General features: G+C 40.1%; 5 protein-coding genes and 1 long non-coding RNA gene across 7 annotated transcripts; 1 reads left to right on the top strand and 5 right to left on the bottom strand.

Moving 5' to 3' along the window:
• Positions 1–577: 577 nt before the first annotated feature.
• LOC138634989 (GTPase IMAP family member 9-like) lies at positions 578–2795 on the bottom strand. The gene is made up of 2 exons (XM_069722281.1): positions 2730–2795; positions 578–2308 (listed from the first exon to the last, which is right to left on the bottom strand). Exons 1-2 carry the CDS (start codon positions 2734–2736, stop codon positions 1125–1127), a joined length of 1191 nt encoding a protein of 396 aa, XP_069578382.1. The 5' UTR covers positions 2737–2795; the 3' UTR covers positions 578–1124.
• A 922-nt stretch (positions 2796–3717) lies between these two features.
• On the bottom strand, positions 3718–5956 carry LOC138634992 (GTPase IMAP family member 7-like). The gene is made up of 2 exons (XM_069722283.1): positions 5878–5956; positions 3718–5050 (listed from the first exon to the last, which is right to left on the bottom strand). The coding sequence occupies exons 1-2, from the start codon at positions 5882–5884 to the stop codon at positions 4134–4136; spliced, it is 924 nt and encodes a 307-aa protein (XP_069578384.1). The 5' UTR covers positions 5885–5956; the 3' UTR covers positions 3718–4133.
• A 1760-nt stretch (positions 5957–7716) lies between these two features.
• On the top strand, positions 7717–23586 carry LOC138634985 (uncharacterized). The gene is made up of 4 exons (XR_011312042.1): positions 7717–8719; positions 9853–10096; positions 18322–18428; positions 22927–23586. It is a non-coding gene; the product is annotated as an uncharacterized lncRNA (long non-coding RNA).
• On the bottom strand, positions 11551–16146 carry LOC138634991 (GTPase IMAP family member 7-like). The gene is made up of 5 exons (XM_069722282.1): positions 16056–16146; positions 13437–13520; positions 13132–13191; positions 11689–12321; positions 11551–11576 (listed from the first exon to the last, which is right to left on the bottom strand). The coding sequence occupies exons 1-5, from the start codon at positions 16060–16062 to the stop codon at positions 11551–11553; spliced, it is 810 nt and encodes a 269-aa protein (XP_069578383.1). The 5' UTR covers positions 16063–16146.
• On the bottom strand, positions 14180–16045 carry LOC138634982 (GTPase IMAP family member 9-like). Its single transcript, XM_069722274.1, has one exon. It carries the CDS (start codon positions 15775–15777, stop codon positions 14968–14970), a length of 810 nt encoding a protein of 269 aa, XP_069578375.1. The 5' UTR covers positions 15778–16045; the 3' UTR covers positions 14180–14967.
• On the bottom strand, positions 19003–22968 carry LOC138634981 (myeloid-associated differentiation marker homolog). Of its 2 annotated transcripts, none has more exons than XM_069722272.1 (2): positions 22876–22968; positions 19003–20442 (listed from the first exon to the last, which is right to left on the bottom strand). In XM_069722272.1, the coding sequence occupies exon 2, from the start codon at positions 20302–20304 to the stop codon at positions 19462–19464; it is 843 nt and encodes a 280-aa protein (XP_069578373.1). In that variant the 5' UTR covers positions 20305–20442; positions 22876–22968; the 3' UTR covers positions 19003–19461. The 2 variants fall into 2 exon arrangements, with proteins under 2 accessions (XP_069578373.1, XP_069578374.1); XM_069722273.1 differs by lacking the exon at positions 22876–22968 and adding an exon at positions 20721–20867.
• Positions 23587–23743: the final 157 nt, after the last annotated feature.

Genomic DNA, 23743 nt, shown 5'->3' on the forward strand with positions numbered 1-23743 from the left:
AGTGTTTTTATGTTCCAAGTCACCTATCTTGTGTATCCTCATATTTTTTGAGGGTGTCGTGTTTTTTCTTTGGGTGAGTCAGAGTGATCTGAAATGGAATTTTGCTTTTGTTTTTAATAGCAACCTCAGCTACAAGGAAACAATACAAAGACTGAGACAATAAAAGCTTTGAGGTCAAGGTGTGGCCGGTAACTGATTACACCTTTCCTGTAAATGTAAAAATGTCTTTCTGGCCTTATTTAAAACAAAAACAAAAACTATGTTGTTGTTTGCAAATTTTGGGAACCTCTGAAATTTTGATTAAAATCTGCTCCCAAAAAAGTTTGCACCTCACGTTGTCAACAAATGTAATAAAAAGACGAATCTATTTAGTTTTTAGTAAATACTAAAATGAGTAAACAAAATATTGTGCATTTATTCTGCACTGTTTTCACCCACTGATGTTATGCTTCAGAGATTATTTATAGCAAGCAGAATTAAAAGTGTATTTGACTTAAAATAAATCAGAGGAACAGAGACATTCGGTGTATCAGGATTTATCTACATACACAATACTCATTGATACAATCAGTCCAAGTTTGGTTTCATATTTTTATTAGAATTATTGACATATGGAATTTAAAAAGCACGTGAATGGTTTCAGGAAAAAAAACACTGCAAGGACGAGTGGACCAACAAGCTGTTTTATTGTTGCATTTTTAGCAAAGTGAAAAATATACACAATATATTGAAAAGCCCTGATGGCGCTGAAGACGTTATACACAGCTGGTGTCACAGGTCAAGCAAAACTCCTCATCATGTACAAACTCAACTTTAAAACACCACAAATTTGAAAAGAATTTATGACCAAACAACCACTTTTAGATTTCAGACGATTGATTAAACTTAGACTGCACCAAACACATATCAGTTCCCATGTCTCTATTTTCCACTTACGTTTTATCTATTCTGAATTTCATAATCACGATTGTAAAAAAAACACACAAAAAACCCATTTCCATTTCCATTCAGTAAAACACCAAAATGAGCCAATCAATCGAACCCTTTTAACTTTATATCTTTCCCTTTTATAAAACTGATGACAGTAATTTTATGTTAGCTGTTAAAGGATTGTGAATTCTGCCTCATTCAAATGGATTGAATGGATTGTATGTGCTTTCAAACAAAGCAGTCATTTTGGCAAAAATGGTCTCTAGCGCTGCCTCAAGTGGGATCGTTATTTCCTCGAGTGGGATCGCTTTCTCAATTACCTCGAGTGGGATCGCTATTTCCTCGAGTGGGATCGCTTTCTCAATTACCTCGAGTGGGATCGTTATTACCTCGAGTGGGATTGCTATTACCTCGAGTGGGATCGCTTTCTCAATTACCTCTCCTATTAAACTGACTGGCGGAAGCACACTCGAGGCTGACTCGGCTATTTGTTCTATGGCCGCCAGTGGCGGTGCAATTATTTTCTCTCCAAATTGTGTCGCTACAACCACAACTTTTGATTTGATCAATACTGAAAGAGCAAATAATCCCACGACTGCCCAAACCACAACATTTTTGGTCCATGTTCGTGGTGTTGTTTCTACCCGCTTCTTGAAGACGTTACTTCTCGCCTGCTTTCTGACCTCTTCATCTGACATGTTTTTTGATGACCGTCTAATGCGCTCTTCTTCTTCTCCTATTTCTTTCTCCACCGCTTGAAGCATCTCATCGGTGAAGCAGCCGTCATTGTTTTCCATCACTATCTTGTCGATGCTGTTGAGTAGCTGTGTCACCTGGAACTGGTTGCTTCTGTATTCGTCCGGCGGGCCGTTCTTCCAGTATCTATTGTCGAAGGCGTGGCACCGACCGCCGCACTTCTTCACCAGGTCGCTCAGATCCCCACTTTGACCAACGTACTCCTCAATTTTCATGTCTTCGGGGAGCTGGTCGCCGTGGGTGAAGACGACCGCGGCGTGTTTCAGAGCATCCTCAGAGAAATGTTCCAACATTTTTGAGACGACGGCCTTCTCCTGCTCGGTGAACTTCTCCACTTTGAGCACGATGAGGAAGACGTGAGGCCCGGGAGCGCACTCTGTGATGCAGCTCAGTATCTCCGGCTTCACGCCCTCCTCAGGCCGGCCGGGGTCAAACAGACCAGGAGTGTCGATCAACGTGAGGCCTCTGCCCTGGACAGACTCGGTCTCAGCTTGAGAAATGCCCGTTTTCAAGTCATTGAAATGGTTGATTTTGAATTTTTTCTCTCCAAATATAGTATTAGCCAGACTGCTCTTTCCATTTCCAGTTTTTCCCAGCAGGACGATCCTCCATGTGTTTGCCACTATAAGAAAATAATGACAGTAAATCAGTGTCAATTCTCTGTTGCTTGTGTAGTTATTCAATCCCTCTGGGGATTTGTTTTGCCCAGTGATTTATAGCACTACAAGTTGTACTTATGACACAGTGATTCATGACTGAGCTACAACGAAACAGGTAAAAGTCCAAATGAAAAGAGATCACTGGATGATAAAAAGTTTTAAAGTAACAACTGTAAAAAAAAAAAATAATAAAAAAAAAAAAGTAAACATCATCAAATAATCTTAAACAAACAAATACAAATTAACAAAAGCTAACTTTGCAGTGAAAATACATGTTAAAATACTGAGAGTTTGATTTTTTTTTAAATGCCACAAAACAATCATTTGAAAAGATGTCCATTTAAATAAAAGTATTTGGTGCTGGTAGAAACAAGCTTAACTTACCGTCCATGCTGTCACAAACAGAAATCTTTAGGAAAAGATAATTCAGATTCACGAGACGTCTCCGCTGTGAGTGTTTTCTCTTGTTTCCTTGCAGCGACTTTGCTTTTCTTCTACCTGTCTAACTTGTTTCCAGGCTGATTGGGATGATCGACGCACTTTATGAAACAGGAATTAATACACAGTAGTGGAACATAAGCACAGGTTATAACAACCTTCTACCATAAAATGTAAAGTTGTTGTTTAACATCTTTCCAAATTATTCAATGTTTGTAATTTTTTTTTCAGGGAAAGGGGATTTATTTCCATTTTAATACACTGCTTTAAGGTTTTTGGGGATTTTCATGTAACTCTCGTGCTGTAAAAAATAATCGTATATAATTCATGTTTCTAAGAAACCCCGCCTTAAGTTTCTTTTACTTTGTCTCACTCTTTGTTCCCTTTATCAAGAAGTGAAACACAATTCATACCAGTCTGGCAAGATGTACAAGGTGAAGCAGGTATTTGGGCATTATCCAATCAGTGTTCTATTAATAAAAGGAGATTTGTTTCCGTAGTAACAGAAAACAAACAGGGAATCTTTGCAAATCCATAGTGTTTGTGGCACGCACAAAAAAAAGGCACTAAAACAAAATGATTTGGTTCAAAAATCAGATGTGTTTAAGAAAAAAAATGATCACGCTTGTTATTTATATATGATGGGGTTTTTTTCCCACTCGTTTATACACTTTGCTTTTCTGTTCTGGTTGGAAATGGCTCCAACCGGATCGCACCGCCTTTCAAAAAAGCTCAGCTGGACTGAATTGGAAATGAAATAGAATTGCAACAGTAAATAAATAAATGACCCCTCTTCTTTTTTTCTTTTTTTTTTATTAACGAAGAGATAAAGGAAAACGGTTTAGTGAACAAAAGACACGGAGATACACGTAATGAAATAACTGATTTATTAGTGAATAATTAATTCGCAATAACATTCCCACAAAAACAGGACTGAAAGTTACTGAAAAGTTACATATTTATTGTCATTCTCAAAATATTATAATAATCAGTGAAACATGGAGAAAAAGGTACTACGAAGAGAAATCCAGCGATGAATATCAATATGTCTACATACTATAATGAATTAAACATAAAAACAATTTTAACCGTCCATTTTAAGTCAGACCCATATGTAGAAGACATGAACCGAAGTCATGATGGACAGCAGAATATAAAACGCTTTTAATAGTGTAATGTAGTTACTACTCATGCTGTAGATACAATACGGTTTAAATTTGTTCAGGATAAAGCAGGTATAGATAATGGCTGGGTATTTGTAGCGGTGCCCCCCCTCTCCCCCGTCACCCATTAGGTAGACAACCTATCCTGTTGAGTATTACAAGATAAAGATATGAGCTCGAGAGCATGCTATGTTTTGTCCAGATCTTCGTCAGCTGTCAGCTGTGCAGATGTGTCGGCTGCATCTAGTCTCGCCGCTGCCACTCCGAGCACTAAACCCAGCAGGAGTCCTTCTGTTGATCCGTCTCCTGTCATCGATTTCATTGTCCGACCGAGGAAGGTTCCTAACAGGAACCTTGTCGGTACTCCGCCATATTTATGCAACAGCTTTCCAACGACGGCGGTTTGTGCCTTCTGTGTGATTTCATCTGGTGAAATGTTTGGCGACGATCGTGCGACGCGCTCTTGCTCTTGTATTTCCGTGGCCACTGCTTCGAGCATCGCGTGGGTGAAGCACCCTCCGTGGTTTGATTCAATAATATTGTCGATGGTGTTGAGCAGCTGTGCCACGTGGAACTTGTTGCTCCTGTATTCATCCTGCGGAGTCTTCCAGTATTTATTGTCTATGACGTGGCACCGGTTCCCACACCTCCGGACCAGAGCCCTCAGATCTTCACTCTGATTTACAAACACCTCGATCGTCGTGTCCTCGGGCAGCTGGTCGCCGTGAGTGAAGAGTACCGTGGTGTACTTCAGTGCTTCATCTGAGAAATATTGGTTCAGTTTCTCGATGACGGCCTTCTCCTGATCCGTGAATTTCTCCACTTTGAGCACGATGAGAAACACATGAGGCCCGGGAGCGCACTTTGTGATGCAGCTCACGATCTCGGGCTTCATGTCCTCCTCAGACTTCGTTGTGTCAAAAAACCCAGGAGTGTCGATCCAGACGATGCTTTTTCCAATGACTGTCGTGGACTCGGCTTGACATTTGGTTGTTCCAGATACGGGAGAATGGTTGACCTTAAACTTGGCCTCTCCGAATAAGGTGTTGGCAAGGCTGCTCTTCCCAGCTCCAGTTTTTCCCAGGACCACAATCCTTCTCTTTTCTGTAAAACAACAATGGCTCCGTGTCAATGACCCAAATACAACTGGACCCTGCGTGCTGTCCGTGTTCAAATTAGATGTACATGTAGATATGGGTGCATTTTTTTTGTAGGTATTGTATCTAAAGAATGATGTTTTTTTACATATTTAAATATCTAATAACGAAAATTAAGAGACATTTTTTAGGACGATCTAAATCTATTATAATATATACTTTTATACGCAATTATAAAAAAAAACCGAAGTATATGCTGATGTAAATGCATTAAAAATATGCCGAAAAACAAATGCTTTATCTTTTATACTATCATAATATATGGGGATCGACTGGCTTTTGCACAAAATAATGCATCAAATTAAGTTGAATTAATCAATCAGAACGGGATGTTAATATTTGAGCAAGGTAAAAAAAATAAAAAAAATCACCTTTGACTCACCCATTTCATAAGACAATCAGTTATTATTCATGTCTCAAACATCTCTACCAACAAACTTCTACATCCGTCACTGCTATAATGATCATTTAGTGCGTCAGTCAATGAATAAAGTGGACTGTTTGGTTTCATTTAGTCTGAAGCCGTCCTGAGAACACTCTTCTAGTCAAGAAATGTTAATGATTGTATCATTATAAAATATATACCTTATATAATAATAATAAACACTACAAGACTGCATCGTAACGTATTGTAAATGCCATTAGAATTATGAAATGTACTCAAACCTCTTGTTAATCTCATTTTAGATGGACTTCTTTTCAATATTTTACAATCCAGCGTGCATGTGCGGACTATCAACACTGAATAACTAAGAATAGGTGACGGTGACTTACCATCCATACTGTGAAACTTCTTGACAGAAATCCGTGCCGAGATTTACAATGACTGGAGCCTGAAGACGTTATGACTGCCTCTCGCTTTGTCCCTGCACTTGTTGGACCTGTTTATTGGCAGCAGCTTAAATGGAATGATCACGTTGTAGTTTCTTTTTCTTTTTTTTTAATTAAAAGCACAAGTGTGACGTCATCCCTCCCCCCAACCACCCTCCATTATCTTCACCCCTCCCGCTGTTATCCATCAGCTCTTTCTCGCCATCCTCCAAACTCCCGCGGTGGCCTCGTGGCTCAGTCACGACAGCCTGGTAGCTTTGCGGCTTCTTTGATCGGTATTAAACGTCATATGCAGCTGGATTGAAAAAAAGGACTCGGCTAGTTTTCCTCAGTGCTCACATACACTGTCGTTTCAGACGATCCGAAGATAGACAACAGTGAGAAAACACCCCGAAGTCTTTGTCAATAATGTCGCGAGTAAGCGCGTAATGCTCCGATGGTATCAATCGTTTACTCACTCGATGTCTTTATCTATAGTATAGTGTCTGTATTATCCGACTTACAACTCGGTTAACTAAGGACAGCTGTAATTGAGGGGATGCAAAGGATTATTGTTAGTAAAAGGCCAATAAGCTTGTGGATTGTATCGTTGGCAATATGCTAACTTTGAGGATGCTATCGACTTTGCAGTTGGTCAACTGTCACGTGAAGCAGGTGAAGTGCACTTCATGCTGAGAGGAGGAAGCCTGTTGTGCTGTGCGGTCTCTCTATAGATAAACTTATATCGTGCGCACAAATGAATTTTTTTTTTTCTCTCTATGGCCGCTCCGACACTGCTGTTAGTAGGAAAAGTTACAGGTAGTAGAGACACTGACATTAAATCCTGCTCGACAGTTATTTTCCTAAATTTGTTTAATTTGTTGAGTTGTTGGAACACTGGAACCGTTGTGGAGCCGATACTGAGTGGATTATTCCTGGTGCACATTTACAGAACGAAGTCCAGAACTGAAACCAGATGGAAATCATCTTGGGCCTTTTCTGAGTGCGCTGCCCTCAAAGCAACCTGAGGACACCACTTTTGTTACCGTTATCTTTCACCTTTCCAATGATGTTTAAATTGTACCCTAAAAATGCAATCTATTACAGAAACACAAAACCAGCTGCTCACACAAGTCAAGTCCAGCGAATTTATTTCAGTTATCAAATTTGCCTCGACAGGTTTTACATCTTCTGTCCCTAGACCCCTCTTCAGAGAAGGAAAAACTGAAATAAATAAAATAAACAGGCGGTCACATTATTTTATATTTCATACACCGTTTCATGTTTAAATGAAAACAAATTAGTTACCTGGTTGGAAATTCTTAAAAGTACACGTAGCCCACTTCTCTAGTTGAAATTCATAATCTGTGAATGTAAAAATATTTCATTTTCATTTCAAATGTTTAACTACTGGACACAAGATGTCTCTCACAGCAGTGCCAGATCATTCTTAGTGCTGTATCTGCCTGAAGACTGGAGTTGTATCACATCACGTCAAACAGTTGTGTGTGGATTGGTTTGTGATCAGAAATATTCAACTGCTCTCTGGTGGACAAATGCTGTAACTGCAGTATTTATACTATGCAGGGTTTTTAGACGTGATGCTTCGTTTAGACAAAATGTTATTGTAATACAAGGCCTTCACACAATACTGTATATGTCCTCCCTGAAACAAACCCGACTCATACATAAAGTGCTATATATATAAATACACAATGTGTTACCATGACAGTCCTACCCTTTATGGGATTACATTGATAATGAGGACACTAATAATTAAATACATTTTCCAGGAAGGAAAGTGGGGATTAATCGCAGGATAATTGCAGAGAGGAGGATTTATTTGCTATTGTGTGCGACAGCATTCATTTACAGAAGTGTCAACTGGCAAATGAGTCGAGTGAGGGACGGTGAGTCTCCTGAGAAAAAGACTGTTCTTCGCCGAGTGCCCTCAACATAGCATTCTTTAATGTGAATGTATTAACTCAGACATGGCAACTATCTCCTTACACTGTCACATAGGTGACCACATTAAACTACAAAAGATGCTTTATAATATTAAATTTGATAGTCAAATAATACATGGACAGTCAGATTATGTCTATAGATTTTCTGTGAAAAGACAAATGAAAATCAGAAGCTGTAAACTCTGAGCATGCATTTATTTATTCATTTCTCCCAAACAATTTAGTAGTGACGAACCCACAAAAAATGATCTGAATTCTATTACTGAGCTTTACAGCATTAATAGCGAGCACAATATAAGAACCATATGTAAACAGAGAGTTTTACATGTCTTCCTGTGGCAGAGATCCTGGATCCTTTTTGGTTCAACGCGTGACAGATCATCGGGTAAATGTCTGGTTGGTTAAAGTAAAAATCAATCGAGGTCTAGTCAGCGGATGTCCCGTTTGGCCGGTATCTGTATCTATTTACGCTTCTACAGTTACAGATGATGAGTGCTTTGCGTTTAAAACCCTGATCATTTCAGTCAGGTGGAATTGACATAACAAAAAAATGATCAATTATGGAAACACTGAAGAAACACAGCGGTTGCTGTAAACCGCTCTAAAACATGTCTGGTACCCGAATGAAATGGATGTCGTCATTTGTGTGGGAAAGCTGCTCCAGTCGAGCGTCCCTTCTCTTCAGCTCGGCGATCTCCTCCTCCAGCTGCAGCTGCAGCGCCTCGGCCAGAGCGCTTGCCGTTATCTCCTGGACGTTGATCAGATGCGTCACCAGGGGATGTTGTTGTTGTTGTACGAAGGAGATCAGCTCGTTAAAGATGGCGTCACTGGACTGCGCCGTAGTCTGTTTACACCAGGGAAAACATCTAGATGTGTCTTTCGAAGATACACTCAGATCTTTGGAGTGACTTCATTATTGTAATGATACTATGCATGAACACTGATTGATCTTCCAGATGGAATATATCCCAACTAGCCAGTAGCCGGGGCGATGAGTTTAGAAGATCAAAGGCACAATGTACATGCACGTCACCGTCACACTGAATATTTATAACTACTAATGTTAAAAGATAACTCTTACAGAGACTTTTCTGCAATGTGTATGAGACACATGTTATCCTCCAGTGCTGTCATATTCCAGAACTGCAACCTACCTGGAGCGCCCAGAAGTACAAAGTGTTCAGTGCTCAGAGACACGGCCGAGGTAAGGAAGGCTGAAACCCGACCACCACTGAACAAGACACACAAGTTGAAACGTCAAGACTGGGCCAAGAAATATCTGAAGACAAGATGTTTCAAAGGTTTTATGGACTGATGAGATGAGAGTGACTCTTGACGGGCCAGATAAAGTAAAGGCCTTAAAGATGAAAGAATAATGACATGGCCCCCTTCCTCACCTGACCTGTTGAGAACTCGTGTGCCCTTCTTAAACGGGAGATTTACGGTGAAGGAGAACAGTCCACCTCTCTGAACAGTGTCCGGGAGGCTGTGGTTGCTGCTGCACAAAAGGTTGATCGTCAACAGATCAAGAAACTGACAGAATCCATGCATGGACGGCTTATTACTGTTATTGAACAGAAGGGTGGTTATATTGGTCACTGATTTTTTTTTTTTTTTTGAAATGTCAGAAATGCTTATTTGTAAATTTTGAGTTGTTTGTTTATTATTCTCACTTTAACAGCTGAAAATAAACAAGTGAGATGGGAAAATGTTCGTTTTTCATTTAGTTGCATAATAATTCTGCACACTAATAATTGTGCACACATAGATATTCTCCTAAAAAAAAGCCAAAACCTCACTTTTACTTTCTTAAATATTCAGGTTTGAGGTTTATTAACATTTTGGATTGACCGAGAGCACTGCAGTTGTTCAATAATAAAACTAATCCTCAAAAATACAACTTGGCCTAATAATTGTGCGCACAGTGTACTGTATTTTTAATGACTTGTTCTCACAAGTAGCGACGACAAAGTCAGTGTGTAAAATCACCTCAGCCAACGTGTTGTTCCTCCTCAGCGCCCTTCTCCTCCTTCTCCTCCTGGTCCCAGCAGCCCTCGATGCAGCCCCTGCAGTAACTGTGTCCACACTGGACGGTGACCGGCTCTTTGAGCAGGTCCAGACACACCGAGCAGCAGAGGTGACTGTGGTCCAGCTCGACGCCACGCTGCAGCTGCTCCTCGGCCATTTGGATCTCCAAGGCGCAGGAAAGAGGACAAGTAAGTTGCGTTTTCTCTGTAAAGACGGGGGGAACTGTGGTGGGAGGGCGGTGGGGGTGTCTTAACTAACATCCGCCATGCTTTGCCAAAATATCGCTGTCGCACGTAAATCAGTCGTCCAATTAGAAAAACCTGCTCTGGGTATACATTGATAACGAGGACACTAATAATTAAATACATTTTCCAGGAAGGAAATTGCCTGACAATTGTCTTTGTCATAATACCTGACTAAAACGTTCACTTCTTAAACTGTGAAGACGCCATTAATAACATTTTTATATGTAAAAAAAATTTGCTATGCTAGAATTTCAAAATTACAGTCTTTATGATTAGTTCAAGAGTTTGTTAAAGACCGTTGTATCCTAAATCATTTATCTTTTTTTCTTTTGGTGGTATGAAACAGCAGTTTAATTTTGAATCAACTCACCATCTATGCTGTCAACTTCAAAATAAGAACATTTTCCAGGCATAATTATTCAGATCTATTATTATTACTGAAGCTCTTATTCTGACTCACCTGTGCTTTTATTTTTTAATCAGTCTTCCTGATTGGCCTTTTAGGATGTAGGTCAGTCCAACCTCTGCTTATCATGTTTGGGGGGGAGGAGGAGATGAGGCGGGTCCAGCTCGTAGGCAAATCATGGCCAGGTCTTTTGTTTAATATATATAAATCATCGGTCCTGAAGCGCTGCAGGGTAGCAGCAATAACAGCAAGAGTAGTTTAATAGGGAGAAACAGACAGGACGAGAAACTGGTTTTATAAAAACAGTAACACCCGAAACAATTCCTCATTATTACACTTTTTATTGAAGTGAAGCTCTAAATATGTTGTTACAAAAAGGGAAAAAAATAAAACACATTTTTTTTTATGCTTTTGTTTCCTCTAAATCAAAAGATCAACACATATAGACTCATTGTTGTTTCACTCTTTACAGTAGAATCTTTGATAATATTTGCCTCCTCTACTGTGACATTGTTTTAATCACATCAATCCTTGAATATACACCATGAATTCATTAATTGATCATCTCACCAAATAAGAAGATTGCTAAATAGTATTTTTGATATGTTTCAGTTCATTAATCGTGTGTGTTTCCATAGTGATTCGTTGTAATGCAGAAAGATCAACTAACATTTATCTTGGCAAGCACATCAGCTGATTACAGTTAATTATATGAAAACATCGTAGGACGACTCAAATCCAATAAAATGGATTGACAGGATATACATTTAGTGACATATTCATCTAGTTAGCTTCTGCAGAAAGAAATACGCTCAACGACATACACTTGTTTGATGAAAACTATTTCAAGATCTGATTTATGAATGTTGTTAAAATAGTGCTAACAGTTATGGTTAGCTTCGAAGACAAAAAATACACAACTCAAGTTTGAAGTTTAGAAAATAGAGCAATCTGTTATTAATAAACAATCAGTTTGATAGTTAAATATAGCTTAGGATTTATTTTTTTTAATGCCGTCTACAGGGAGAAAATCTCCAAGAGTCAGAGGTCTTTATAGGGTATTTTTTCCATATTATAAATTTAACTTTCCTTTCACAACATCCTGTAAGGCAGATTGGGCAACATTCACAATTCGCCACTTCTTGAAGCATCTCATTGGTGTAGCATTTGCCATCATTTTCCTTCACCATCATGTCGATGGTGTTGAGCAGCTTCTTCACCTGGAACTGGTTGCTTCTGTAGTCGTCCTGCTGGTTGTTGTTCCAGTATTTATTATCAATGACGTGGCACCGACCGCCGCACTTCTCCACCAGATCTTTCAGACCTTTGGGTTGTTTAACAAACTCCTCAATAGTCATTCCTTCAGGAAGCTGGTCACCGTGAGTAAAGACAACTGAAGCATATTTTAGAGCACCTTCAGTGAATTGTTTGTATATTTGTGAGATGACAGCCTCCTCCTGCTTTGTGAATTTCTCCACTTTAAGTAAAATGAGGAAAGCATGAGGCCCAGGAGCGCACTCTGTGATACACTTCACTATCTCCGATTTCAGCTCCTCATCAGACTTGCAATTGTCAAAGAAACCAGGAGTGTCAATGAACATGATTGATCGTCCATCAACCTCTTTGACTGTTTTCTCACATTTACTCGTTCCGGACTTTGCAGTGTGATTTATCTCAAACCCACTGTGTCTAAGTATGGCGTTGCCCAAGCTGCTTTTCCCACTTCCCGTTTTCCCCAGAGCGACAATCCTTCTGGACGGTGCTAAAAAGGAATAATGAGTTAGGATTGAAAACATTGCTCATATTTCTTGTGTTTGATTTTGTACAGTGACATTACAGTGACTGTCTGGAAATGTTGAAGCCCCGCAAAGTGTCATTGCTTTTTGCTAGCAGGCGCTGGCAAAAAGGCTACATCAACACACAATACAAATACAACATAAAACCACAACCAAGCAGGCTGACCTCCCAGCAGAACCTGAGGCGAGGTCGGATCCAGTCCGAGTTCGACTAAGCTGCTTCTAAGACGGTGGACTTATGAACTTTTCATGGTCTAGACAGACATAGACGTAAACTAAAAATGTAAACTGTTGTTGGAGGCGTACAATAGCGAGGCGGTATTTCTAGTTATTAATTTAATTTTACTCATAAATGCTGTCTGTTTTGATTATACATAATAAAAAATCTATTTGCCTGAACACACATCAAGGTGTGAGGTATTTATCCATCCCCCCCATCTTCCCTCCATACATTACCTACCTCATCACCACCCACTCATTCAACAGTCAAAATATGGACAACAAACATCAGACATCAAAATGCATTAAAGACAAAAATATAGAGGCAATTAAACATCAGTAAATAAGTACTGTTCAATGAAATAACTGAACAAAAAAAGTCAAGAATCTAGGTTTGAATTATTTGTTGATGGAATACGTTATTCTTGCATTAATGTGTTCTGAGGACTATGTGAACAAATATAGATGTTTCAGTCTGATATTGGTTGTGTATCTGAATGAAGCCGTATTGGCATCATTAAGATCACCGCAGCTGTACCATCCAGTTAAGAACTTACCTTCTGCAGCTGGTGTTTCACTGGAGGGAGCTGGAGTGCTGGATGCTGCTTCACCTGCAGCTGTATTTAAACATACAGTCCATCCTTACTGTTATTCTACTGCAGAAATACATAAAAACACTCTACAAATGAACTTCATCTGACTTTAACCTACATTTAATTCGTTAAAAAGCATAACTATAACATCTAACATCAACAATAATTATAATAGGAGTAGTAATAATAGTTATAATAGTTATAATAATAATAATAATAATGACAGCATAGCGGTGTGTTTCCAGACTTAAATAATTGGCTGAACTTACATGCATCCAAGAGTGGTGTAGATTGGAAATCAGATGAACCTCCTCCACCAATTAGGGGCTTCAGCAAATCTTCCTCGTATGCATCTATATGGAGTAGATGTATAGAACAGATATTACCCTAATATTAGCAAAACTGAAAAGTGGGACGAACAACTGAAATCTATTTCTACTTGTTTCCAGTCCTAATTCTGAACAGCAAAACCAGTTGTTGTACTGCACACCACATACTTATTGCCTGGACATTTTCTTGCTCTCCGCATATTTTCAAATAAAGTGTTGAAGAGTTTAACAAATGGGTTCCATCTTAATATAAAAATGTCGAGTAAGTGGGATGTGAGGATTTTTGAATTATTTCTTTTCCTTTGACTGGCCAGTTGCTTTGCTTCACTCTTGCATATGTGCATGACAGGAATCTGTGACATGAAGTTATCAAAGTAAAAGTTAAACGTTTCTATTGCAGTTTTTTTTTACCAAAACCCTTTGGTGCATTGATATTTCCTTATACAATCGATTAATACAAAGGAGTGCATGACAGGATGTAGTCTTAGCAGTAGTTGAAAATGTAATCATTCAGTTGAGCAAACAATCAGCATAGTACATCAATACAGAATCATTATCTCGTTGACATTCACTGTTCTTGTATATCACAGTTGTACTTTTTCACCCATTTAATTTCATTTTGATAATGCATCTGTCTCTTTAAAAATGTTTTTTTATTTACAAGAAAACTGCATGAGTACAAATTTCCAATCAAGTCCACTTTATTATTTAAAGCTCGATATCACATTTTCACCTCAGGACACTTTACAATCTGTGTAACCCTCGACACCCTCTAAACCCACACAAAAATGTATTTATTTGAAAGCAGGAAAACCTTTTTAAAGACCGTAATAGGAACATATTGAAGAGGTTTTAAAAAGCAAGTTAAAGTGTGAATTTCTTCTCAGTGCTGTAAGGGTTTGAAACAGGAAGTCTACTTGTGACGGTGGCTTTGAAAACAACGAGCACTGCAGGAAATGTTATAAAATGTGGTGAAATAAGTAAATGAGAAGTCATGAGAATCAAACTGAAACATGTTCAATTTCCATTTCAGTCAGTTTGAGGTTTAAAAAAGGAAAATATTCTTAAAACTACAGTAGAATTGCAATGAGACCCATCAAACCTCCTTTTACTTTTATTTTCAAATAACACAAACAGCAGAAATATAATCATGGCCATAAATATGTTGTTCCATGCCGTGTAAGAAAAAGTCAAACAAATCAAACCAAACCATGTAAATGGAAACATGGTCAACTTCAACTGACAATATCAATCACAAATTTTTAAATGCTGTTCTTTCTTTCTTTCTTTTTTTTAAACCCTGTCCTTGTCACTTGTTTTCAAATGCTTGCTTTCAGTTGAGTTACATTCAGGGTCATCTTCTATGCAGAATCTCATTTACAGACGGGACAAAGCACGTTCAGCTGTCAAAAAAAGGTTCATAGCTTTTCTTTTTTTGTTGTTTTTAGCAGGAATCCTGTATTATCTCTGCTTACAGGAGCGGGTGTGTTGTTTCTCTTGCTGCAGCACGGTCTTTCAAAACGAGCAGCACACCAATGATCGCTGACCCCGCCACACATAAAAGAACTCTCACGGATGTTTTTTTTATACAGTTTATCAAAACCTTAACGATGCCTAAGAAGGAAGCTGATGATGGTTTGATGGACTTTTCTTGTTGCCTCTCCCATTCTCGGAGCATCTCAGTGGTGTAGCAGCCTCCTCTCTTTTCCTTCACCATCTCCTCTATTGTGTTGAGCAGCCGTGCCACCTGGAAGCGGTTGTTCCTGTCGTCATCCTGCCCGTTGTTGTGCCAATATTTGTTATCGACAACGTGGCACCGACTGCCACACTTCTCCAGCAGATCTTTCAGATGCTTGTTGTCTTGGACGAAGGCCTCAATTTTCATGTCTTCCGACAACTGGTCGCCGTGTGTGAAAACAACTGCAGAATATTTGAACGCCTCTTCGGAGAAATATTCACACATTTGTCTGATGACATCCGCCTCCTGCTCTGTGAATTTTTGCACTTTGATCACGAGGAGAAAAGCGTGAGGCCCAGGAGCGCACTCTGAGATACACCTCCGTATCTCAGGCTTCAGCTGCTGCTCAGACCGTCCTGGATCAAAGAAGCCAGGCGTGTCGATCAGAATGAGGCTTCTTCCGTCGACAGATCCGGACTTTGCCTGACACAAGCTTGCTTGTGAGTCAAAACAATGTTTGACTTTGAACACGTTCTTTCCAAAAATGGTGTTAGCGAGGCTGCTCTTCCCAGCTCCAGTTTTCCCCAGCAGGGCGATCCTCATTACGTTTGGCACTAGGAGAGAATAATCACTCTCAGTAAGGCTCTACTTTTTCTTGCTCCCTTTTTATGTCCTTTGGCCTAATTGTTGTCTTGGTTTTTTGTGCAGTACCGCTCTGTGTCAGTGCAGCAGAGTGCACAGTGCCCCCCTGGCCACCGCCCCACCTCCCAATCCATATAATTGATCAGATGTACACAGAAGCATAGAAAATACATTTCCACGTGTGTAACTGAAGTTCAGATTTGAGAACACACTGAATAAAAGAAGTAAATCAAACTCACCATCCATGATGAAAAAGAAATGACAGTGATGTGAGTAGAACTCTGTGCCGTGTCTCCTCTCTTTCTGTCTGACTCCGATCTCACCTGAGAGTCGTTTTGTTTCACTTTCTGTTTGACTGCAGTCCAAAAGTATTTCTTGTAAAACCCCCGGTGACTAGAGGGGGTGTGTTTAACAGGTACGTTGTTGAATTAGTGAAGTCAATATAAAACAGAATTAACTCTGTTATGTGATATTTAGCCCCCCATTGCAACTTATAGAAGATATCTCACCTTAAAAGAGTTGTATAGATCCAGACAGAAGTCTAAAATAGAACTGCAGATTTTCTTCCTCACATTTCTTTCATTTGAAAATTGAATTGACCAATATTGCTTTGAGAAAGGAGCATGTGAGTGTTGTATTTAGACTGACTTTAAAAATTCACTGCAGGAAATGTTCCATCAGGTAAAACACGTCTGCATTTATAGAGCATTTACCCACAATTTGAAAAGGTCAAAGAGGAGAAGCAAACTTACGAGTACAGTTTCCCTTTGGTTTCTTTTGCTGTCAGTTTTAGCTCTTTAAAAATCCAACATTTCAATCTTCGAAACATTACAAAATTTGATAAAAGGTGGGTGAAACTCTCAAATAATTCTCAGCTGAGTCCGAAGAATTGAGTTTTCATTGGCAGGTGTTTAATGGAACAAACACCTTCACAAACACGGGTGTTGCTTCACTTCACTTTGAACATATAACAAATCTTACACAAGGAAAAAAGTCCCTTTGTCAAGCGTAACGTTTCAAAAGATTTATCTTACTATTTCAAGCAAGCAAACGAGCAAAGCAAAAAAAAACATAAACCCTTCCTTGCCCCGCCAGTACTCTACTTGCATACCCAAATATGGTGATTCACCCGAGGTGCCCGAGCACCACAAAACAAAACAGCAAAAAAATAAATAGAAATGGGTTTAGTTAATAAATACAACTAATAACTTTTAGCTCCAATAGGAGTTATTTGGGAGGATTATGAATAACACATCAACTGTCCTGATCATCATTCTTCATCACTCATTCTTTATAAGTATGTGCATATTTGTGTGTGTTCATGCAAGTGTTCATCTTTAAGAACAACTTTCCTGTTGGCTTTTCTTACGACAGTCTCAGCACATTTTATAACTCCCCACAAACCACACTTTCAGATGCAAAAAGTGAAAAAAAAATTGTGTTCCCTCCCCCACCTATCTGTCTCACTGGTCTTTAACGCAGCACCGTGTACTGCTGTCAAGTCCGTTCTAATTTAATAACCAGCACCAACCTCCAATAATTCCTCCAAGGTTTTGCCCGAGAGTGGGGCTCATTCATGTTCAGTGTCTTGATTAACCTTATTTGACACCTTGCTTGGTCTCAGCTGACTGTTTCAGACTATCGTAGTATGTAATGTAGGTGTTATTAACATTTCTTGAATTAAAAAAAAAAAAAAAAAAATTTTTAGCTGAATGCACAAACATTTTTATGAAATATAACAATCGGCTTTTCCAACTAACCATTACGATTAAATCTACTCTTCTTTTGCCATTTTCATACAAACATAAGCACAGCTACAAATTTGCTGTCTAAATGTATGAGATAAGTTCATCTCCATTCAATTTCAATAAAATAGAGTGTAACTTTTAATTTAACATCCTTAACGTCAGAGCATCCATTTACGTCAGAGGTAAAGAATACCTCGATGGAATTCCTTCACATTTTGCACTTTTGGTGGGGTTTTTTTGCGTGTTATTTTTGTCTTTAATGGTCTCTACGTAAAAGTAGTGTCACAAGCTTCCGACACATCTCTGGAAGTTTAAGCCATTCCTTCGGTGCGAAGGTTTCCAGTATGACCTTTGGTTTCCGCGCTGCCACTGCGGCCTTTAAATCCCACTTTTGGATTTTGAACAGGATTCAAATCCAGGGACTTAAATCTGCAATCATGGAAATTCTCTGAAAGGATTTCTCAGGATGCGTTGATTGTCAAGAGTTCATGTAGCTGCTAATACGCGCTGTATTTATACAAGTCGGTGCAGGGAGAACATCAGCGCGTTATATCTGACTCGTAGCTGCACCCGCTGTTGTGGAGGGTAAATCACTCGGCATGATTTAGATAGATAGTTACTTTATTAATCCCACCAGGGGAAATTTATTGGAAATACATTGTTTTTTTTGTATTTGCAAACCAAACTGTTATTGAACCGTAGGGACTTTTTGTACAACCTGTTTTGTTTGTTTGTTTGTTTGTTCGGTCTTTGGCAGGAAATGAGCATCCAGGATTGGTGAAAACTTTACGGCGGCCCACAGCGGATGAGTGCCAGTATGCCTGATGTCCGTCCACCACTGACAACATTCAATTGGCAGCCTTGGTAAGCTGTCGCTTCACTTCGTTCACAGCTGTTTACTTACCAGTCAAGGAAAAACGTTCAAGCTCAGCGTTCAGACTCGAAGTCCTTTACTCGCCGAGAGCTCCGGCGGTGGAACTTTGTTTTACGTACAGTTTCAGCCATCGTCGCGTTTACTACAGGAGAACAGTTTACAACCGACTACTTCCTCGTCCTGTCGTGTTGGACAGAGGACCGACTGAGACGCTGCCACAATCGCCTGTTTTAAAATGGGACCGGAGGCGAGCAATTCACCGGCCTCGACGTCTTTGACGTCACAGCTTTTTCTACACATTCTGTGGATCATTTTTACTTCATTTTTTTTTTAGGTTTTCAACTGAACGTCTTATACACTGCATCTTTAAAGGGTAAAGAGACACTCGTAACTCACAGAACGTGAGTCTACGTGTCAGCGTAGGTGAAACCATGCTGAGGGACAGTTTCCTGAATCTGCTACTCGATGTGCGTTTCCTGTTGCCTTGGAAGCCACATCTTTTTTCTAAACCCGTTTCACTTCCGGACTGACTACACGGTCATCAAAAGAGGAACATCCATCACATGTGCTCCAAAACAAAACCTTTATTGATTTGACACTTTATTTATACAAATTAAAATTATTTCAAATGTTTAAATACTGATATTTTGGTACGAATGCAAAACCTCACGAACAAAAGATGATAATAAAAAAAAAGAGAACGATGATGAACACGTCTTTGTGGTTTGGTTCTTATGAAATGAGAGTGTTGCCATTCCTTCTGCTTCCAGTGTGTCGACTTCAATTTTAGTTTGTTTTCTTTTGTGTCTCACTATGTAATATCCCTTATTTTGATAAATCTACGTTTACTTGTGTTGCACACATTGAACACACATCATTTCACGAGAGGTTAAATACAGAATTACAGAAGGGGGGGGCGGGGCGTTTTGATGATAAGTTTGACACCATCTTCACTGCTTTCAGCCCCTTTTATTTCGGTCCTTCATTGCTCGGCGTGTCTCTCTTCTTCATGTGTCTTTCCTCTCAGCCAGAGACGAACACCAACCTGGCGGTGTAGGCCAGGTCTGCGAGGTAAAGCAGGAAGTTGAGGGCGGTGAGCACAGCCGCAGCGATCACTTTCGGGGATTCTGTGCCCCGGTACTGCTTCTCAAACTGGAACACGGGCCAGATGATGGTGGCGGTCAAGTACATGATGACCGCCAAGAGCCCGTACGCTGACAGGAACTTGGAGAAGGGGATGGGGAGGCAGCCGGTGCACTCGCCCACACACAGCACCACCACGGCCATGGAGAGGATGAAGCAGATGCAGTACACGGCCATGCACCACTTCAGCGCCGCGTGGCGGTCGTACGACACGGGGTCGCTGACCAGGATGAAGATGATGCAGGCCGTGAAGGTCTGGCACACTTTGAGCAAGCCCGGAGCTGTGGCCATGTAACCCGCCATCTCTCCTGGCCTGGCTTTGGACAGGCTCACCTCCCCCATGTAGGCCACCGCCGCCAGGCAGGAGAACACCGTGGAGGCAATGCGGTGGTCGCGGACATCCTTGGACAACCTCTGGTCCTTGAGGAAAAACACTGGGAACATGACGGATGCGGAGAGGCAGAGGAGGGTGGCATAGCAGGCGACAGTGATGGGGAAGTTGGACCAGGACACCGGGATCCGGGCCTGCAGGCCGAACTGCTCCACCAGCAGCACCAGCAGGGTGCAGGTGAAGCTGAACGCCCAGCAGAAGATGCACCAGTCGGCATTGCCGCCGTACAGCGAGCCTCCGTGTGCTGCCACGCTGAACGCCACGCAGGTGAACAGCAGGGCGACGACGCGCACCCAGAGCAGCTGGGAGGTGGGGAACACAATCAGAGGCATGATGGGAGGTCAGAGTCAGGTCAAGAGTGGAAAGTGACTTCTGTGGTTCAGCGAGAGCTGCGATGAGTATTTTTATAGTCAATGTGAGATCCTGCGTTGGCTGCTTGTCACATACTCTGTTGACATTTGTCACGTATTCTGCAGAGAGACAGGAAATGTAATCAGAATTCATTCAAGCAAAATTTGGTAAAAAAAAAAAAAAAGGATGGAGATTTTCTAACAGTATATTGGTCAAATTGAAACATTCCAAAGTACTTTTGGTTGGACAGTTTTTACTATTAAAAACATCCTATATTAGTTCATTTTATCGTGGGACTTTTTCCCTCGAGGCAAAAAAAAAAAAAAAAAAAGGCCAAACGTGGTAAAAATGTTCTTCTGAATGTGTGTCATGAATATCATTAATAAGTTGTAAATACCTGACAGGCATGTCTGGGCTCTAAGTGAAGTTGTGTAAAGACCGAGGAATGTGTGAAGTTTGCCATTCACGCTGTGACCTGTGTGCACCAGAAGGTGAAGTTTGGTTGCTTCGGTTTGAAGAGGTTGGAAAGTCCCTCGGTCTGAAACAGAAGTAAGACTTCAGGGACTTTGATGGCCTCTAGTGTCCGGTGTTTTTAATTGTAGTGTTATCCAAATCAGTGTTATTTAGCCAATATGTATAATCCAAAATACAAATTTTAAACATCACAAATTTGCCTCAGAGACTATAAATGACACCTTGTAGAAGTATATACATATTGTGTAATAACCTATATTTAAACATTTTAAACGGGTTAAATCTCGGATGTGGATGGCGGACAAATATTAAAACAGACAAATACATAAACCAAACACGTTGTCATCATTATTCATTCAAAATGTCAATTTTAAAATCAGTCAGAGGGGTACGACATGCATTTCAGTTCCAGTTTAAGGGTGTTAAAAGCAGTCTTAGTTCAGCGAGTTAAGCCGACCTGAGATGTGCTTCTAAAATTAAGAATTAGTATAAATAGGCAGCTTTTGAAGAAGACCTTTATGAATAGAAACAAGAGAATCTGCTTCTCTTCCTTTGAGGAACAGTCTGCATTTACATGTAGGATACAGCGATGAGTAGTAAAATAGTTGCTGGGTGTGAATACAACGCACAATGATAAACTGCAGAGCTGCATGAGATATACAACATAACACAACATGATATATTGATAGTGAAGCGCAGACATCAGGGACAAGTCAGTAACATGCTTTATTCAGAAGATAACCATCCTTATTTTTGAAGCTAGTTGCTCCAAACTCCAAATTCTGCAGTCAAAACCACATCCCAGAGTTATCCACTTTTAAGTGTAGTCATTTTGAGTGACTTTAGGAGGAGTCGGTGTTGTTTAAAATAGCACTGATGCTTTTTGTTTTGACAGAATTAACTGAAGAGATGAAACTTTGTAAAACAGAGTGTGTGTGTGTGTGTGTGTGTGTGTGTGTGTGTGTGTGTGTGTGTGTGTGTGTGTGTGTGTGTGTGTGTGTGTGTGTGTGTGTGTGTGTGTGTGTGTGTGTGCGTGTGTGTGAGATTTAAACTGCATTGCAAGTGTTTGGATGAATGAACGCAGAGATGCAGGTGTTGTGAGAACAAATCTGAGGTCTAAACTGTTAACTGTCAAAAGGCCATGACTGCTAATCTACAGGTCCACTGATGATGCATCGTCCATGGAGGAAAAAAATAAATAAAAAAATGTCTCCTCACTTCCATGAAAACTGCTAACTTCATTAGCCATTAACCGCAGCTTCCTGTTGCATGTAATGAGACTCCCACACAGGAAGCAGCAAAGAGCACGTCGGCAGGAACCCACATCACCAACATAAAGCGAAGGAGCACTTAATCCGTTTTTTAGATTGGCATCAAGCCTGGAGCAACAAATGCAGCTTTTTCCAGTTGCACTCTCGGTTAATAGTACCCAAAAAACAAACAAAACAACAACAAAAAACTACAGTGCGAGACGAACTTTGACACATTTGTCTTTAGTTTACCGATTGTTTGGTCGCCCAGTTTTATTCCTGAGAGGCATCTGTTATCTCAGCTGCTGTAGCATACTGAGAGGAGTGTGGTTGTGCGGTTGTGTGGTTGTGTGGCCTCTGTGCTGCTGACAGGAAACCAAAACCTGGTTTACCTTTAACGTTTTAATAAGAGTGCACACCAAGCATACAGTTTCTTAACATAAACTGTATACTGTACACGGTACAAATATTAGAGAGGTGATCATTTACACAGGCAGGCGGGCGGGGGAGCTGCTTTTAAACTACACACCTGAACTCCTTCCGTTATCTCCCCATATGAAAAGAAACAGTACACATCAGTATTATACCAAAACCGGAGGAAATCGATTTACTTCTCAGGATATGTGCTGTAAATTAGACACATTATAACTGGCACAGTATGCGAGTGATGAAGAGGTTTTCCGTTCCAAGTAGCGGACATACCGCGCCCAGTCCTGTGCCATTGTAACCAGCCCCGTAATCCAAAAATAGACCGTGATAAAAGCCGGACTAACTGCTGCAGAACATCTTTAAGAGAAACGTATAAGTCGGAGGGAGGATTGATCTTACCGGTTGTTAGGCTCGAAGTTGTCTTTCATGATTTTGTTTCTTTTCTTATAGGCTTAAAGTTCCAGTTAACGCCGTGCGTACTCGGCGGCGCATCCCCTCGCTCTCTCATCCACCAATACCTCACAGCGGAGACTATCCCACGCCCCGTTGCTGCCCTTATATGGTGAAGTGTTGAAACCCTCTCCAAGCCCATGAAGGCCAGGGCAGTTCCTCTTCTCAAGTGTTCATACCTCAGAAAAAAAAGAAAGAAAAAACACATAAATACCAGTGAGTATGTGTCATATTCCCATCACTGCAAACTGAAAGCAAATCCGCAGGAACTTGAAGGGAAGAAGTGTCAGGAGACAATGATAATAACTATATGTTTTCATTTTGGATTTTTTTTTTCCCGTAAGCATGCACAGAAAAGTGCAAAAACTAACGTAGACTTACATTTATAACATCAAATTGGTAATAATTCGGTTGTATTAGGAATGAACTCGCAAATAAACTAATTGTTTTATAATTACTACAACAAAAACATTGGATGTGATTCACACTTTCTTCAGACTAATTGTCATAAAAGCCGATTTTTAAAGTATAGGCCAGTTGCACAGCCAATCAATAAGAGACACTCGTAATATTTTGGTGATTGCATTCATGTCCTTCGAAGAGGACTGAGAGAAGATATACGTCTGCATTAGCTCAAAATGTTTCATATATGATTTCCACTGAGCATAAATCATGAAATGTAAAACACAAAAAGTGATAAATGGGATTCATCTTTAGAATCCCAATAATTTCTCATACATTTAGTGGCATTTAAAACTCTACGTTGTCTGTTTTTTTCCCTTTACTTTTAACAACATCTCGATTATTTATATTTAAG

This window comes from Brachyistius frenatus, unplaced genomic scaffold (assembly GCF_029030835.1).
Source record: "Brachyistius frenatus isolate BFR_SWC_R1_liver_20210118 unplaced genomic scaffold, ASM2903083v1 Contig_284, whole genome shotgun sequence".
Classification (NCBI taxonomy): Eukaryota; Metazoa; Chordata; class Actinopteri; family Embiotocidae; genus Brachyistius; species Brachyistius frenatus.

What these genes read in the sequence shown, in the direction of transcription:
- LOC138634982 (XM_069722274.1), bottom strand. Translation starts at nt 15,777, where the DNA reads ATGAGGATCGCCCTGCTGGGGAAAACTGGAGCTGGGAAGAGCAGCCTC.
- LOC138634991 (XM_069722282.1), bottom strand. An exon ending in TGAAACACCAGCTGCAGAAG is followed by an intron (nt 12,322 to 13,131) that starts GTAAGTTCTTAA and finishes ATTCCTTTTTAG; the next exon opens with CACCGTCCAGAAGGATTGTC. An exon ending in GCTTCAAGAAGTGGCGAATT is followed by an intron (nt 11,577 to 11,688) that starts GTGAATGTTGCC and finishes TTCTCCCTGTAG; the next exon opens with ACGGCATTAAAAAAAATAAA.
- LOC138634981 (XM_069722272.1), bottom strand. Translation starts at nt 20,304, where the DNA reads ATGCCTCTGATTGTGTTCCCCACCTCCCAGCTGCTCTGGGTGCGCGTC.